Genomic DNA, 15,431 nt, shown 5'->3' with positions numbered 1-15,431 from the left:
AAAAAATTATTATTTTATCAATAGTCAGAGCATCGATCGGTTTCTGCCTATGGGGCAGATTACGTGTGATGCATTTTTAAAAATCAGCGAAATTAAATGCATTTATTTCCATCAAAAAAGAAATTCATAATGTATTTTGCGTTGTGTACAATGTTTTTGCGTTGCGTGCAATGTTGTTTGCGTTGCGTGTAAGATGTCAAAACCCTACAGAAAAACTAGCCCTACATTTAACAAAACGTCGAACAAAGTGGATCAGCGTAGGACGTTTGTTAAACAAACTTTTCTGCGAGGGAGTGCAAAGCTGATGCAAAAATGGAAATTAAATGCATTTTTTCTAATTTGATGCAAATTTGTTATACATTCTTAGAGTGATCTGCCGCTAGGTTTCTGCCATATAACTTTTTCCACAAGCATCAGATTGTTTCGTGGTCTTCGAGACTTTGTTTCTTTGTTAGATTTCCTATGAAAGCCACAGATCGGGTTATTTTTAGGAGGCAATGGGCGACTGCTGGAGGAATTGTTTTGTAAAAGTCAATTTCCCCATATGAAGTCCCATGTAAACTTTAAACAGTGGGCGCAAAAATATAGTTTCACCGATCGAGCTAAGAATTTGCACTGTTGTTCTAGAGCCCGAAAGGTATCCAAAAAGTTGCTCGGAGCAGGAATCTAATTTTTGTCCCACCCTAGTATGCATGTGTGTACGATAATATTATTGGTGTCAAAAGCCTTGAGAACCTGAAAAAGGCTGCAAGCTCTAGTTTCTATATTCAACACTTTATGTTTGAATTGATTTCGTTTTAAATAATTTCTTTTTTTGGGAAGTGAAGCAGTATTTACGCAATGTCGATCTTGTAAGTCGTAAAACCAAAACTCTCGCTTTACGTATGCCTATACCTTATCTGGTAGCATCTTGGGTTTTCACGTCATTTGCAGTTTGACAAGGCCAAAATTGACAAGACCAAAATTGACAAGACCATAATTTGATGTTGGAACGGTCTATTCCTAAGAATGATCATAGGAAGGGCAACCCGCTCTATTCCTAAGAATGTTCATAGGAAGGGGATTGACTATGCGGTGGGAAGTTATAATCTGACATTAAGCGATGTTAACAATGAGCCAATTTCTACGACACCAGCCGACGAATTTATCTTGAAGCCGAACGCAGTCGTCGATATTGCGAACTACGAGGTCATCAGCGTAAATCAACCAAGAAGCAAAGCAGCGTCGTTGAAGATAGTACAAACAGTAGTCGCTAGTAAGAACTCAGCCATTTACCAAAATTGTTTACAGTGTTTACAGATCGTCCTGACATAAGTCCATGTTGGTCGGTAGAGATGTAGCTTTTGGTGTGCGAAAGTACAAAGCTGCTCACAACTATTTCAAATATCCTGGATGCTGCTGATAAGCTATTTATGCCAGTTTCTTACATTTCGACGGTCACCGGAAATCGAAACATGGTTTGGCTTAGCAGGCCAATAGAATATGCACTATGCTATATTTCTCTCTAAGGAGAAAAATTTAGGTAAAAACTCAGGCCCGTTTAAATTTAGGCTCCTTTTTGCCTTTCTCATATAGAAAGGTTGTGCAATCGGTCGGAATTTCGACTTTTTAACGGAGACCCGCTGGGCTACTAAATCTCTTATACTATTCGACTCAGTTCGTCGAGATCGTAAAATGTCTGTATGTGTGTATGTATGTATGGATGTATGTATGTGGCAAACAATCTCACCGAAGTTTCTCGGAGATGGCTGGACCGATTTGCACAAATTTAGTCTCAAATCAAAGCTACAACCTTCCCATCGGTCGCTATTGATTTTTTATTGATCCGACGTTCGGTTCTCGAGTTACGGGTTGAAGAGTACGATCACACAACAAATTCCCATAGAAAACTGGTACCACCATGATGTCCAAATAATGCAATATATATTAAAATGTGTGCAACATTACTTGGCTTTGCATGTCTAGATCATTAATGACCCATCGAAGGCGCTTCGAGCACATTGGTCAGCTATGACGGTTTTGATGTCCCCGGAGAACTTACTAAGTTCCTAAGATAATGTCATACATATTGATCAGCGGTTTCAAATGAAAGGTACAGCGTTCCCGTTGGCTGCTGTTGAATTTGTAATTGATCAGACTTCCGGTTCCGGAATTACAGGATGATGAGTACAAACACGCAACAAATCTCGATTCCAGCGTATAAGGCGATGGATGTAAAAAGGTGATTTTTTTTTCAAAAGGTGAATATTCGGTGCATAATCGGAGTACATATTCAAATTCTTCTTCTCAGTCTGCATCAGATTCATCGTCGGAAGCAATATCATTCGCATCCTCTTCCTCGCTTTGCAAATCAGCTTCAGCATCGTCTGCTGTTGAATTTGCTCGAATTTTTTCCATTATTTCAGATTCCTTGAGGCGATTGAAAACTGGGGGAGATCGTCTTGTAGCCATTTCAATTTTTTGTTGCTTCTAGATCCTACAATTTGAATAATTACGACAACTATAACACCACGAATAGACATCAAAAATAGACAATAACGACAAAGTTAGGCTATGTTGGATCCAAATAATTGTCAAGTAGACTGCAGTGGATGAAATGAAAGTATTTACCCAAAAAAATATGACACGTGATTATCGTATGCTATTTTTTTTATAAAAACCTATTTTAATCCACCTAGCGGTGCAATTGTGCCTTTCTCAATCATGAATCACGAGAATGTGTGCGTTGTATATAAATTAATTAAAAACTTTTAAATGCACATATTACATTTTATTATTATACATCACATGACAACTATATACAGAAAAATAAATCATTATTCGAGTTCTAAAATTTTGAAGAAGAAAAAACAGCCACGGTAATATTGAACTGAAAAAAGGTGCGAAATCGGCAGTCCCAAAAAGTCGATTTTTACAAAAAAAAAATTTTCGAGATAACATAAAATCTCGACGTTTCATGCATTTTAAAGATGTTTTGCATCAAAAATACGAATTCGATTTCTGAAATTTCATGGGGTCCCCCCTTTGAAAAAAAAAATTTGAGTTCCGACTTATATGGGAATTTCATATGTGACCGGACGATTTAGTCTTTATTTCCGGCCCCATATAAGCGATCCGTACGAAATTTTATAAACATCTGTGGGGATATTATAGCTATCATTTGGGACTAAGTTTGTGAAAATCGGCCCAACCATTTCCGGGAAACTTCGTAAGTTCGTAAATTTTGAAAGATGGCCGCTTTTCCCGGGCACTTCCGGAACCGTCTATGGTGGTCAATGTAGTGAACGAAAGTTTGGTTGGCCGTCGGTGACCTAGAACAGCAAATTTAAGTTGTTTGAGAGACATTTTAGCGAAATTTTTACCTTTTTGCTTTCATCGTAGTATCGGTTTGAATCACAATTTGCTATGTGATCGCACGCCACAATCTATAACTCCGGAACCGGAAGTCGGATCGGGATGAAATTAAATAGCCATTTACATGGACGCAATACTTTTCATTTGAGGCCAAGTTTAGTCGAATCGGTCTAGCCATCTCCGAGAAACCGATGTGACTGTTATTCTGAATTTAGATACTTCCGCCGGGGCTTCCTGAACCGATGATGGTGGCCAATGTGGCCAAATAGACTTTGAATGGATGTTAGTGACCTAATACTACAAATCGAAGCAGTTGTGGTCATATTTTCGAAAAAATTTCACCTTTATGCATTCATTGCAGAATTTATTAAAATCGACATTTTCTGCGTGTTCGTACTCATCACCCTGTAATTCCGGAACCGGAAGTCGGATCCATTAGAAATTCAATAGCAACCTATGGGAACGTTGCACCTTTCATTTGAGACTAAGTTTGTTAAAATCGGTTCAGCCATCTCTGAGAAAAATGAGTGACATTTTTGGTAACATACACACATACATACGAACATACACACATACATACATACACACATACATACATACACACATACATACATACACACATACATACACACAGACATTTGCCGAACTCGACGAACTGAATCGAATGGTATATGTCACTCGGCCATCCGGGCCTCCGTTATAAAGTCGGTTTTAAGAGCAATTGCAATACCTTTCTATTGAGAAAGGCAAAAATTTCACCTTTTTACATTCATCGCAGAATTCGTTAGAATCGAGATTTACTGCGTGATCGTACGTATTACCCTGTAATTCAGGAACCAGAACTCGGATCCACACAAAATTCAACAGCAGCTGATGGACCTTCCATTTAAAATCAAGTTTGTCAAAATCGGTTCAGAAAATTCCGAGAAACCGATGTAGACAAATCAACAAATTTTGTTTTGTAACCATACTCTTCAACTCGTAATCCGGGACAAGATGTCGGTTGAAAATCAAATTCAATAGCAACCTATGGGAATAGTATACCTTTCATTTGAATCTTAGTTTGTAAAAATCGGTTCAGCCATTTCCAAAAAACCGATGTGGACATTTTGTTAACAAATCCGCACATACACACATACATACATACATACATACATACATACATACATACATACATACATACATACATACATACACACATACATACACACAGATATTTTGCGATCTCGGCGAACTGAGTCGAATGTTATATGAGACTCGGCCCTCCGGGCCTCGGTTAGAAAGTCGGTTTTTGGAGCAATTGCGTAACCTTTCTATATGAGAAAGGCAAAAGAATAGTATTTAATTAGCTTAATCAGCATGAGTTCAATGTTATCCTCATGTGATTATATTTTGAAATGTTGGTGGAATGGGTTTAAAAGTGGAGGGAATGGGGGGGTTAGTAGAGTGGGAGTGGAGGATGCGTCAGAAATCCTTCATCTTATTTTGGTATACGGGGTGGATGAAGGAAATGCGGGCGTGAGGGTGGTCCAAGGGGACGGTAGTGATGAAGGAGGAAGATGTAAGGGCAAGGCGGGGGGGGAGGGGCTCTGATGCAATACTCAGCTGCATATTTTGCCTTCCATTTGAGACTTGCTTTGAGAAAATCGGTTCAGTCATCACCGAAGAACCGATGTGACTTTATTTGTGTAATATGCCCGGAATTCCGGAATCGTCGATAGTGGACAATATATTCAAAGAATGTTTGATTGGCAATCAGTGATCTAGATCTGCGATTAGAAGTAATTTGGTGACCATTTCAATAGTTTTTAGCCTCTGAGGTATTACGATTGTACCGATTTATATGGGAAATTCCAGTGTATCCTTACTAACACCCCTGTAACTCCGGAAGCAAGAGTCAGAACAGAATGAAATTCAGCAGCAGCCAATAGTATTACTGTATCTTTCATTTGAAATAAAGTTTGTAAAAATCGGTAGAGAATTCGTTGGGGAATGGGTGTGATATTAGCTTAGGAACTTGCCGCGTTCCCCGGGGGCGTCATGAACTGTCATAGGTGGCCAATGTGGTCAAAGCTGCTTTGATTGATCATTAGTGATACAGACCCGCAAACTAGAGTAATGTTACATCAATTTTAATATGTTTTACATCATTTGAACATCATGGTGGTACCAATTTATATGGGAAATTGCTGTGTGACCGCACTCTTCAACCCGTAACTCCGGAACCGGAAGTCGGATCAACTAAAAATTCAATAGCAGCTTATGGGAGCGTTATACCTTTCATATGAAACTAAGTTTGCGAAAATCAGTTTAGCCATCTCTGAGAAAATTGTGTGAGTTTAAATGACACACACACACATACACACACCCACACACACAGACATTTGCCGATCTCGACGAACTGAATCGAATGGTGTATGACACTCGGCCCTCCGGGCCTCCGTTAAAAAGTCGATTTTTACAGTGATTGCATAGCCTTTCTTTATATGAGAAAGGCAAAAAGGTAAAAAGATAAAATAAAAAAAAAACTTGAAAAAATGCCTGCTAATATGGAGATGAACTCATCAAAATGTTTTTGGCTTTCTCATATAAAGAAAGGCTATGCAATCAATGTAAAAATCGACTTTCTAACCGAGGCCCGAAGGGCCGAGTGTCATACACCATTCGATTCAGTTCGTCGAGATCGGCAAATGTCTGTGTGTGTATGTGTGTGTGTCATTTAAACTCACACAATTTTCTCAGAGATGGCTGAACCGATTTTCGCATTTTTCCTTAGTTTCATCTGAAAGGTATAATGCTCCCATAAGCTGCTATCGAATTTTTAGTTGATCCGACTTCCGGATCCGGAGTTACGGGTTGAAGAGTGCGGTCACACAGCAAATTCCCATATAAACTGGTACCACCATAATGTTCAAATGATGTAAAACATATTGAAATTGATGAAACATTACTCTAGTTTGCGGGTCTAAATCACTAATGATCAATCAAAGCAGCTTTGACCACATTGGCCACCTATGACGGTTCATGACGCCCCCGGGGAACCCGCCAAGTTCCTAGGCTAATATCACACCCATTCCCCAACGCATTCTCTACCGATTTTTACAAACTTGATTTCAAATGAAAGATACAGTAATACCATTGACTGCTGCTGAATTTCATTCGGTTCTGATTCTTGCTTCCGGAGTTACAGGGGTGTTAGTAAGGATACACTGGAATTTCCCATATAAATCGGTACAATAGTAATACCTCAGAGGCTAAAAACTATTGAAATGGTCACCAAATTACTTCTAATCGCAGATCTAGATCACTGATTGCCAATCAAACATTCTTTGAATATATTGTCCACTATCGACGATTCCGGAAGTCCGGAATTCCGGGCATATTCCACAATTAAAGTCACATCGGTTCTTCGGTGATGACTGAACCGATTTTCTCAAACCAAATCTCAAACGGAAGGCAAAATATGCAGTTGAGCATTGCGTCGCCACCCCTCCTCCCGCCTTGCCCTTACACCTCCCTCTTTCATCACTCCACTCCCCTTGGACCACCCTCACGTCCGCATTTCCTTCATCCATCCCGTATACCGTAATAAGACGAAGGATTTCTGACGCATCCTCCACTCCCACTCTACTAACCCCCATTCCCTCCACTTTCAAACCCATTCCATCAACATTTCAAAATATAATCACATGAAGACACCATTGAACTCATGCTGATTAAGCTAATTAAATATTATTCTTTTGCCTTTCTCATATAGAAAGGTTATGCAATTGCTCCAAAAACCGACTTTCTAACTGAGGCCCGGAGGGCCGAGTCTCATATAATATTCGACTCAGTTCGCCGAGATCGCAAAATATCTGTGTGTATGTATGTGTGTATGTATGTATGTATGTATGTATGTATGTATGTATGTATGTATGTATGTATGTATGTATGTATGTATGTATGTATGTATGTATGTATGTATGTATGTATGTATGTATGTATGTATGTATGTATGTATGTATGTATGTATGTATGTATGTATGTATGTATGTATGTATGTATGTATGTATGTATGTATGTATGTATGTATGTATGTATGTATGTATGTATGTATGTATGTATGTATGTATGTATGTATGTATGTATGTATGTATGTATGTATGTATGTATGTATGTATGTATGTATGTATGCATGTATGTATGTATGTATGTATGTATGTATGTATGTATGTATGTAATGTATGTATGCATGTATGTATGTATGTATGTATGTATGTATGTATGTATGTATGTATGGGTATATGTGCGGATTTGTTAACAAAATGTCCACATGGGTTTCTCGGAGATGGCTGAACCGATTTTTACAAACTAAGTTCAAATGAAAGGTATAATATTCCCATAGGTTGCTATTGAATTTCATTTTCAACCGACATCTTGTTCCGGATTACGAGTTGAAGAGTATGGTTACAAAACAAAATTTGTTGATTTGTCCACATCGGTTTCTCGGAATTTTCTGAACCGATTTTGACAAACTTGATTTTAAATGAATGGTCCATCAGCTGCTGTTGAATTTTGTGTGGATCCGAGTTCTGGTTCCTGAATTACAGGGAGATACGTACGATCACGCAGCAAATCCCGATTCTAACGAATTCTGCGATGAATTTAAAAAGTAGAATTTTTTCCAAAATGTAAACACAACTGTTAAATTTGTAGATCTAGGTCACCAACAGTCATTCAAAGTCTCTTTGGCCACACTGGCCACCATCGACGGATCCAGAAGCATCCAAATTCAGAATAGCGGTTATATTGATTTCTCGAAAATGGCTAGACCGATTTGATCAACTTAGTCTCAAATGAAAGGTGTTGCGTCCCCGGATACTGATATTAAATTCCATCTCCATCCGACTTCCGGCTCCGGAGTTACGGGTTGTGGAGTGCGATCACATAGAAAACTCCGATTCAAACCGATACCGCGATAAATGCAAAAAGGTGCTCTTATATATACTTACCAAGTGTAATAAGAATGAAAGACATTTCCATAATGTTATATTGTACGAACCAGCTATTAAATCATAGTTTGGAGAAATGAGAAAGGCACAATTACACCTCTAGGTGGATTAAAACAGGTTTTTCAGATAAGTATTAATGTATAAAACCCGTGGTGTTCCTAGTAAATATTGCATGTACGCCGGGCCTGCCAGGTCCGGCTTGCCTTTTTTACGCATGTAAAAAATTCAAACATTGCTGCGCATCACTCCATAGATGAAAATTTCACAATTTCTTATTTTAGTTATAGATTTTAAAGCTACTTATCGAAATTTCCATGCCCAAGCTTATACTGTATACACATTTTTTTGTAACTAAAAAATTGTAACGTGCCGGGCCTCTGAGACCCGCGTGCCTTTTTGAGGGTTAAGGAGAAAATTGTTTAAAACCACACCTGATATTTTATTATAAATCTTTTTGAAGAACTCAGCGTTGAACAATGAGTAAAAAGAAATAACCATAATATGTAATTCAATATAAATATATTCAACGAATAACAAAGGTTAGTGGAAGTGCGTAGTTGATAAACAAATCCTCTGAAATGTCTAGAAGCGCATTGTCCAGTGGTTAAGATTTGCTGGTAAATGTAGGTTCTTACCGGTGCGAACAGTATCACATTCCCGAATGTATCAGGCATACTCGCGCCATGCATTAGACATACACCTAACTAATGAGTGCGTGAACTCTGTCCCTGTCCGCACAGAGCGCATACACAGTTAAGCTCAGCCGGAAAATCTGCCGGAATGCTGGCTGGTTTCAATTCGTATTCCGGCACCAGTGAGAATTAGAACCAGCCAGAATTCTGGCTCATTTCCGGCTGACCGTATGACTGACGCCAGGGATACTACTCCACCACCTGGATCCTAGATATTGGTCCATCAACACCAACGCATAGTGGTTCAAAGCAGCGTTTGATATACGTAATTCATTGAAGTCAAAATTGCTAATATTAGCGATTTTATATATTCTACTACGTTAGTCTGTAGAAAAATCTTTTGGAAATATCATTTAAACAAAATGATCATGGGCTATAGAAAATTTAACTTTTAAACCTAAAGAGATAGTGCTTGGCCGTTTTCGACACAGTTTTAGAGGAACGTATGTTTATAAATTTTACAGAGGGCATGTTGTCTCTGTCAATCACAGTAATCGAGTTATGGGACGTTTTCTATGATGAACTCCTTAAATTCTTATTTTTACTTATAACTTTTTGCCTTTCTCAATAGAAAGGTATTGCAATTGCTCTGAAAACCGACTGTTTAACGGAGGCCCGGAGGGCCGAGTGACATATACCATTCGATTCAGCTCGTCGAGTTCGGCAAATGTCTATGTGTGTATGTATGTGTGTGTATGTATGTGTGTATGTGCGTCTGTGTGTGTCGCGAACACAATTTCACTCACTTTTCTCAGAGATGGCTGAACCGATTTTCACAAACTTAGTCCCAAATGAAAGGTGCAACGTTCCCATAGGCTGCTATTGAATTTCTAATGGATCCGGTTCCGGAATTACACGATGATGAGTACGATCACGTAGAAAATGTCGATTTTAATAAATTCTGCAATGAATGTATAATGGTGAAAATTTTTCCAAAATGTGACCACAACTGCTTCGATTTGTAGTACTAGGTCACGAACAGCCATTCAAAGTCTTTTTGGTCACATTGGCCACCATCATCGGTTCAGGAAGCCCCGGCGGAAGTATCTAAATTCAGAATAACAGTCACATCGGTTTCTCGGAGATGGCTAGACCGAATCAACCAAACTTAGTCTCAAATGAAATTGCGTCCCCGTAAATGGCTTTTAAATTTTATCCCGACTTCCGGTTCCGGAGTTACGGGTTGTGGCGTGCGATCACATAGCAAATTGTGATTCAAACCGATACTCCGATGAAAGCAAAAAAGATAAAAATTTCGCTAAAATGTCTCTCAAACAACTTAAATTTGCAGTTCTAGGTCACCGACGGCCAAATAAATTTTCGTTGACTACATTGATCACCATAGACGGTCCCGGAAGCGCCCGGGAAAAGTGGCCATCTTTCAAAACTAGCAAACTCATATCAGTTTCTCGGAAATGGTTGGACCGATTTTCACAAACTTAGTCCCAAATGATAGCTATATTATTCCCACAGATGTCTAAAATTTCTCACGGATTGCTTATATGGTTCCGGAAATATAGACTGAATCGTCCGGTCACATATGAAGTTCCCATATAAGCCGGAACTCAAATTTTTTTTTAAAGGGGGGACCCCATGAAATTTTAGAAATCGAATTCGTATTTTTGATGCCAAACATCCTTAAAATGCATGAAACGTCGAGATTTTATGTTATCACGAAATTTTTTGGGACTTTGCCGATTTCGCACCTTTTTCAGTTCAATATTACCGTGACAGTTTTTTCTTTTACAAAATTTTAGAACTCAAATAATGATTTCTTTTCTTGTATATTTATCATGTCATGCATAATAATAAAATGTAATATATGCATTTGAAAGCTTTAATATAAACAACGCAAATTCTCGTGTACATGATTGAGAAAGGCACAATTGCACCGTTAGGTGGATTAAAACAGGTTTTGTTTCTGATTTTACGCGTTAACAATGTTTGTATTTTTCATCACTGCCACTTTCTCAAAGAGATCAATTAGCTGTGAATACTCTGTAAAAAGTTGCGGTTGATTTTGATTTTGTATTAGTCTGCACTGAAAGCCATTCGATAAAAAAAATAACAAAACCAATTATTGTTTTCCTAATCAGTTGATTTCAACAGAAAAAATAACTAAAAATCGATCATTGTCGATTTTAACTAGTTTTTCTTTAAAAACATTTCAAAATTAGGAATGATTTTGATTGACATTATGTTTTAATATATACACTGAAAATAAGCCACACAATAAAACCATATGCAATTAAACATCACTTTCATCTTCGTTTTCATTTTAAAAAGTAAAACAATTTTCTTTCCTTTGAATTTCACATGGACATCCATTAAAATGCATTTCATGTGATTTTTTAAATTAAACTCAAGCAACTTCCACGTGAATATGACATATTTTCTATTCAATGTTCATTGCCATGCCATTGAGTAGTAAAGTATGAACCTTTCGCATGACTTTCGCGCGAAAAACATGTAGTGCATTTCTATATGTAAAACTTATCATTTTACCGTTTATTGTACCAATCAAAATCTATAGGTAAAACGAAGTGCTATTCACGAGTAAAAAGATTAGTCAGTGGTATTTATTATAATCTTGATGTGCTTTTCAAACAATGTTCGCATGAATTCCATTTGAAAACCATGTTTCCCACACTCAATTAGATATTGAAATGGCAACAGTGTGCATTTTATCTTTTTGATGATTTGAACCCATTTAATCAAAAAATGTTAACGAGGCTTAAAGTATTGTCGAAAATTGTCAAAATCTATTTCAGAGTTAGTTTATTATAATCGTAAAATTTCAATTATTGACAAATTTTGTAATATGCAGTATGATAATTATTTTTCATCTTTTGAGATGCCAAACCAGGTGTGGAATAAGTATAAAATACTGGCTGACCAAATGGAAAAGAATTAAAAGTTATACCTTTCATCTGACAATAAAAATCACCAATCAATTACAAAAAAAAATGAATAGCTTTGACCATTTGGTCTCTTTTAAGACTGCAGTTCATAAAAAGACATGTGAAACATAACTCAATATTCAATTTACGCGTGAATTATTGGCCTCCCGAGTATTTCAAAAAATTAGTTCCACACCTTCAACCGTCGGTCGGTGAAACAAAACGTCAATCGAAATTAGTCATCATTTTGAAATATCCTATGTTGTATTTAGCGATGAACTAGTTTAAATCAACAATGAGATCAGGGGCCCTATTCTCACAGTCACGTCACCTAGTGACTAGAAGAACATTTTGTTCTAGTCACTCCGTGACGTGACTGCGAGAATAGGGGCCCAGTTGAATTCCAATCGTCTGTGTCCTGGCTGAATCAGTGGTGTAACGGAATATGCGATTGTATCCAGATTGAAACAAACGAGACAAGTGTTGTAAGTTTTAACACAGGTAGGGGAACATGGGGAGACTTGACCAGGTTTTCAGCTAAAAATCTCTAAAAGAACCTTCAATCCCTCAAAAGTCATTCAGATATAATGCGCAAAGTTATTGCGCGTCTTTATGATTTTTTGCAGAATTTTTAATTTAATTTTTGAAAAGTTACAAAAGTTTTTCTGTGATCGTTTTTTCTGGTCAAGTCTCCCCATAATTTTGAAAAATCATAACAAAAAATAATAACATAAAACATACTGTAATTATTTTTTCCCTATTGTCGAAATCCTTAGGTAGCAGTAAAAAATATAAAAGAGTTGCATTTGATAAATTTTGATTTTTTTTTAATGCATTTATTTTTAAGGATTAACTGTACTGCTTGCATTGCATGTTCACACGTCACGAAATCAGTCCTACTATTGCTAACTTTGTTTACAAATATTAAAATATTAAGACTTATGTTTGGGGTGGGATTTTTTATGGCGTGATTAACATTAACAGTAGATACCAAAGCATAATAAATATTAGGAATTTTGTATCTTTCTTCAGCTGATCGCCACTTGGTCAAGTCTCCCCATAAAATCTTGGTCAAGTCTCCCCAACATTAGTTATTGCGTTCAATGCCATGCAAATTCTAGTAATAACTATTCCAATGTTCCAGTTTATGTAAAATCATTTCACTGCTTCACAAGGATTAAGATGGTAGATTAGTACATTAATAGTAACTAGTAGTCGAGTAGATATGTCCATACAAAGTTTGATAAAAAATTACATCATTTGATGCAAATTTATTAATCACGTAATATTTTCTGCAAAGAAAGGATTTTTCTCTCCAAACTTTTAAAATTACCTTAAGGGATCGAAACAAGTATAAAAATATTTTTGAAAAAAAATTGAGAATCGAATAGAAGACTCCATAGCCGAAAATAGAATTTTGCGCTTGGTCAAGTCTCCCCATGTTCCCCTAACCTTTACAAGTTTTGTGCTAGGCTGAAACGTTCGTGTCCAGACTGCATCAAATCAACAGCGCTAGATTATTGTTTTCAGCAAAAACTCATTTCTCTCAAATATCAACTAGACAAAATAAATAAATCAACTAACTTTTTGGTTGAAATTGCGAAGAATCGATTTTCCGTGTGTTTTTGAACCTGCGTAATTTCACTTTGGGCAAACATTGTGTTATAGGTTATTCTGATAGGATTGGGTTTCACCTACAACATGAATAAACAACTAAATAAGTTTGTCGTCGTAATGAAGTGTAGCAGTCGAGTAGTGGAAATAGGATAAAATAAAAAAGAACGATGGTGTCTTTAATTATTTTAGGTACTGTAATTAACCGGCTGGTTATTTTCAAATATTCCATACTGCAATGAATGCAGAAAATTTATGCACCTTCTTCCTTATACTGAAGGGTTCCAGTGTCCAACAGAAACACGTTTAACAGGCCGACGCGAGATTTGGGCACTAGAAAATTAAAAAGATCATAACTATAGCATTTTTAAACCGATTTGAGAAACTCATTCACTATTAGAATCTGTGGAACGAACTTCTCATGTTGAGCACATCTGTGATTACTATTTTTCAAGTTTATTCTGAACTACATTGATGGCAACTTGAAAATTCAGATCTTGTTATCTGATCTCAGAGGAATATTTGTTTAGCATGATTTCGAAATGGTATCATTTTCCATGCTTTCTGGAACTGTTTTACCTTCGACATTTTCATCGATTAGCTTTCCATTATTACGAACTTAGTGCTTAGTTCTAGTTAGCTTGGTAGTTAATCTGTGCTGAACTTTTTCCACCTAAATGACAGGCTAAATTTATTTAACATAAAATTATTTTAATTCATAAATATTTTTATTCAAGAATAATTCACCCCCTAAGACGACCGACCAAATTTACCACCAGTTGAAAACCACTGCCCTAAAACAATGTTGCTTTCCTGACACGTTTGAAAATAAGCAATCCCGAGTAACATGTATGTAAGGCACCATTTCATAACAGTGAACATGCAAACGAATTGAACTGATTGCTGTCCACTTTATTGATTCAAGAAAATTAATGAACCGGAAAAATTGTAACATGTGACTATACGCAAGTCTCGCGTCGCTGCTAAGGTCGCAGTATTGTTTGTGGAGATGCAAACAAATGGTTAATAATAATCGAACCAGTAGTAAGTAGCCTGTGCATTCCTCTGATTTCGGAATGTTATGCCCATGGTTCAGTGAAGGTTTCTATGTTGTTTAGCTGCAAATATTGTCCCCTGCGTGACGAGCTCATTAGCAGCCTAAGCTGAGGATGTGTCATTGACTGGTAATAGTGCTATTTTCACTCACATCTTATGCAGTAGTTATGTGTTTGAATAGATGTTTGTACATCTTGCAAAAAAATTAAAACTAAAATTCACCTACCTTTTTGCCGCCCTCGTCATCATCAAATTTCACCCAGTTGGTAGTTTTATTAAGTTCTTTATCTGACAGCCCGCTTAGCTTGTTGGTCACAGACAAAGATGTTTCCTGGATGGCAGAGGTCTTATTTTCCGATTCCATTGATTGTGCTGCTACATTGTTTTGCCTCTCGTCACCATTAGTCACCGCATTTCGGTCAGTCTCATCGGTGGCCTTATTTGCGCTCATAACGTCCAACTATCAACTTTCGAGGCACACTCAGCATACAGGATGTAAATTCCACACCCAAATCCAATGTGTTGGATCGGTCGTTAGGCACTTTGAATACGTCTCGTTAGGTTCTGGTCACCTGTGGCCATCAGAAGAAAATTAGTTTTGAATACTAATTGGATTTAATTTGTATACGTGGAGAGTCACATACCTGTTTAATATCTGGCACCTACTTGCGGAATAAAGCTGGCACAACAACTCATCGCGTCGAGAGCAGAGTCTCTCCTAAACACCCAATGGAATGAACAATTTTATGAATCAAATCACATACACATGCACAAATAACAGCAAAGATCTGGAGAAGTGGGACATAGATACAACAACCTGT

General features: G+C 37.2%; 1 protein-coding gene across 4 annotated transcripts in view; it reads right to left on the bottom strand.

The window, feature by feature from the left end:
- LOC131682665 (uncharacterized) overlaps window positions 1-15,431 on the bottom strand; it is a 42,910-nt gene extending 27,479 nt beyond the window's left edge. For all 4 annotated transcript variants that reach the window (XR_009304122.1, XM_058964327.1, XM_058964326.1 and 1 more), the window contains exons 1-2: window positions 15,255-15,431; window positions 14,837-15,182 (exon numbers count right to left, since the gene is read on the bottom strand). Coding sequence is in view for 3 of the 4 variants with exons in the window: in XM_058964327.1 (XP_058820310.1) it covers window positions 14,837-15,061 (225 nt within the window). In the remaining variant the exon portion in view is untranslated. The remainder of the gene's footprint in view (window positions 1-14,836; window positions 15,183-15,254) is intronic.

Source organism: Topomyia yanbarensis, chromosome 2, assembly GCF_030247195.1.
Source record: "Topomyia yanbarensis strain Yona2022 chromosome 2, ASM3024719v1, whole genome shotgun sequence".
Classification (NCBI taxonomy): domain Eukaryota; kingdom Metazoa; phylum Arthropoda; class Insecta; order Diptera; family Culicidae; genus Topomyia; species Topomyia yanbarensis.
The sequence above is the reverse complement of the archived record's forward strand: the minus strand, read 5'-3'. Positions and strand labels throughout refer to the sequence as shown.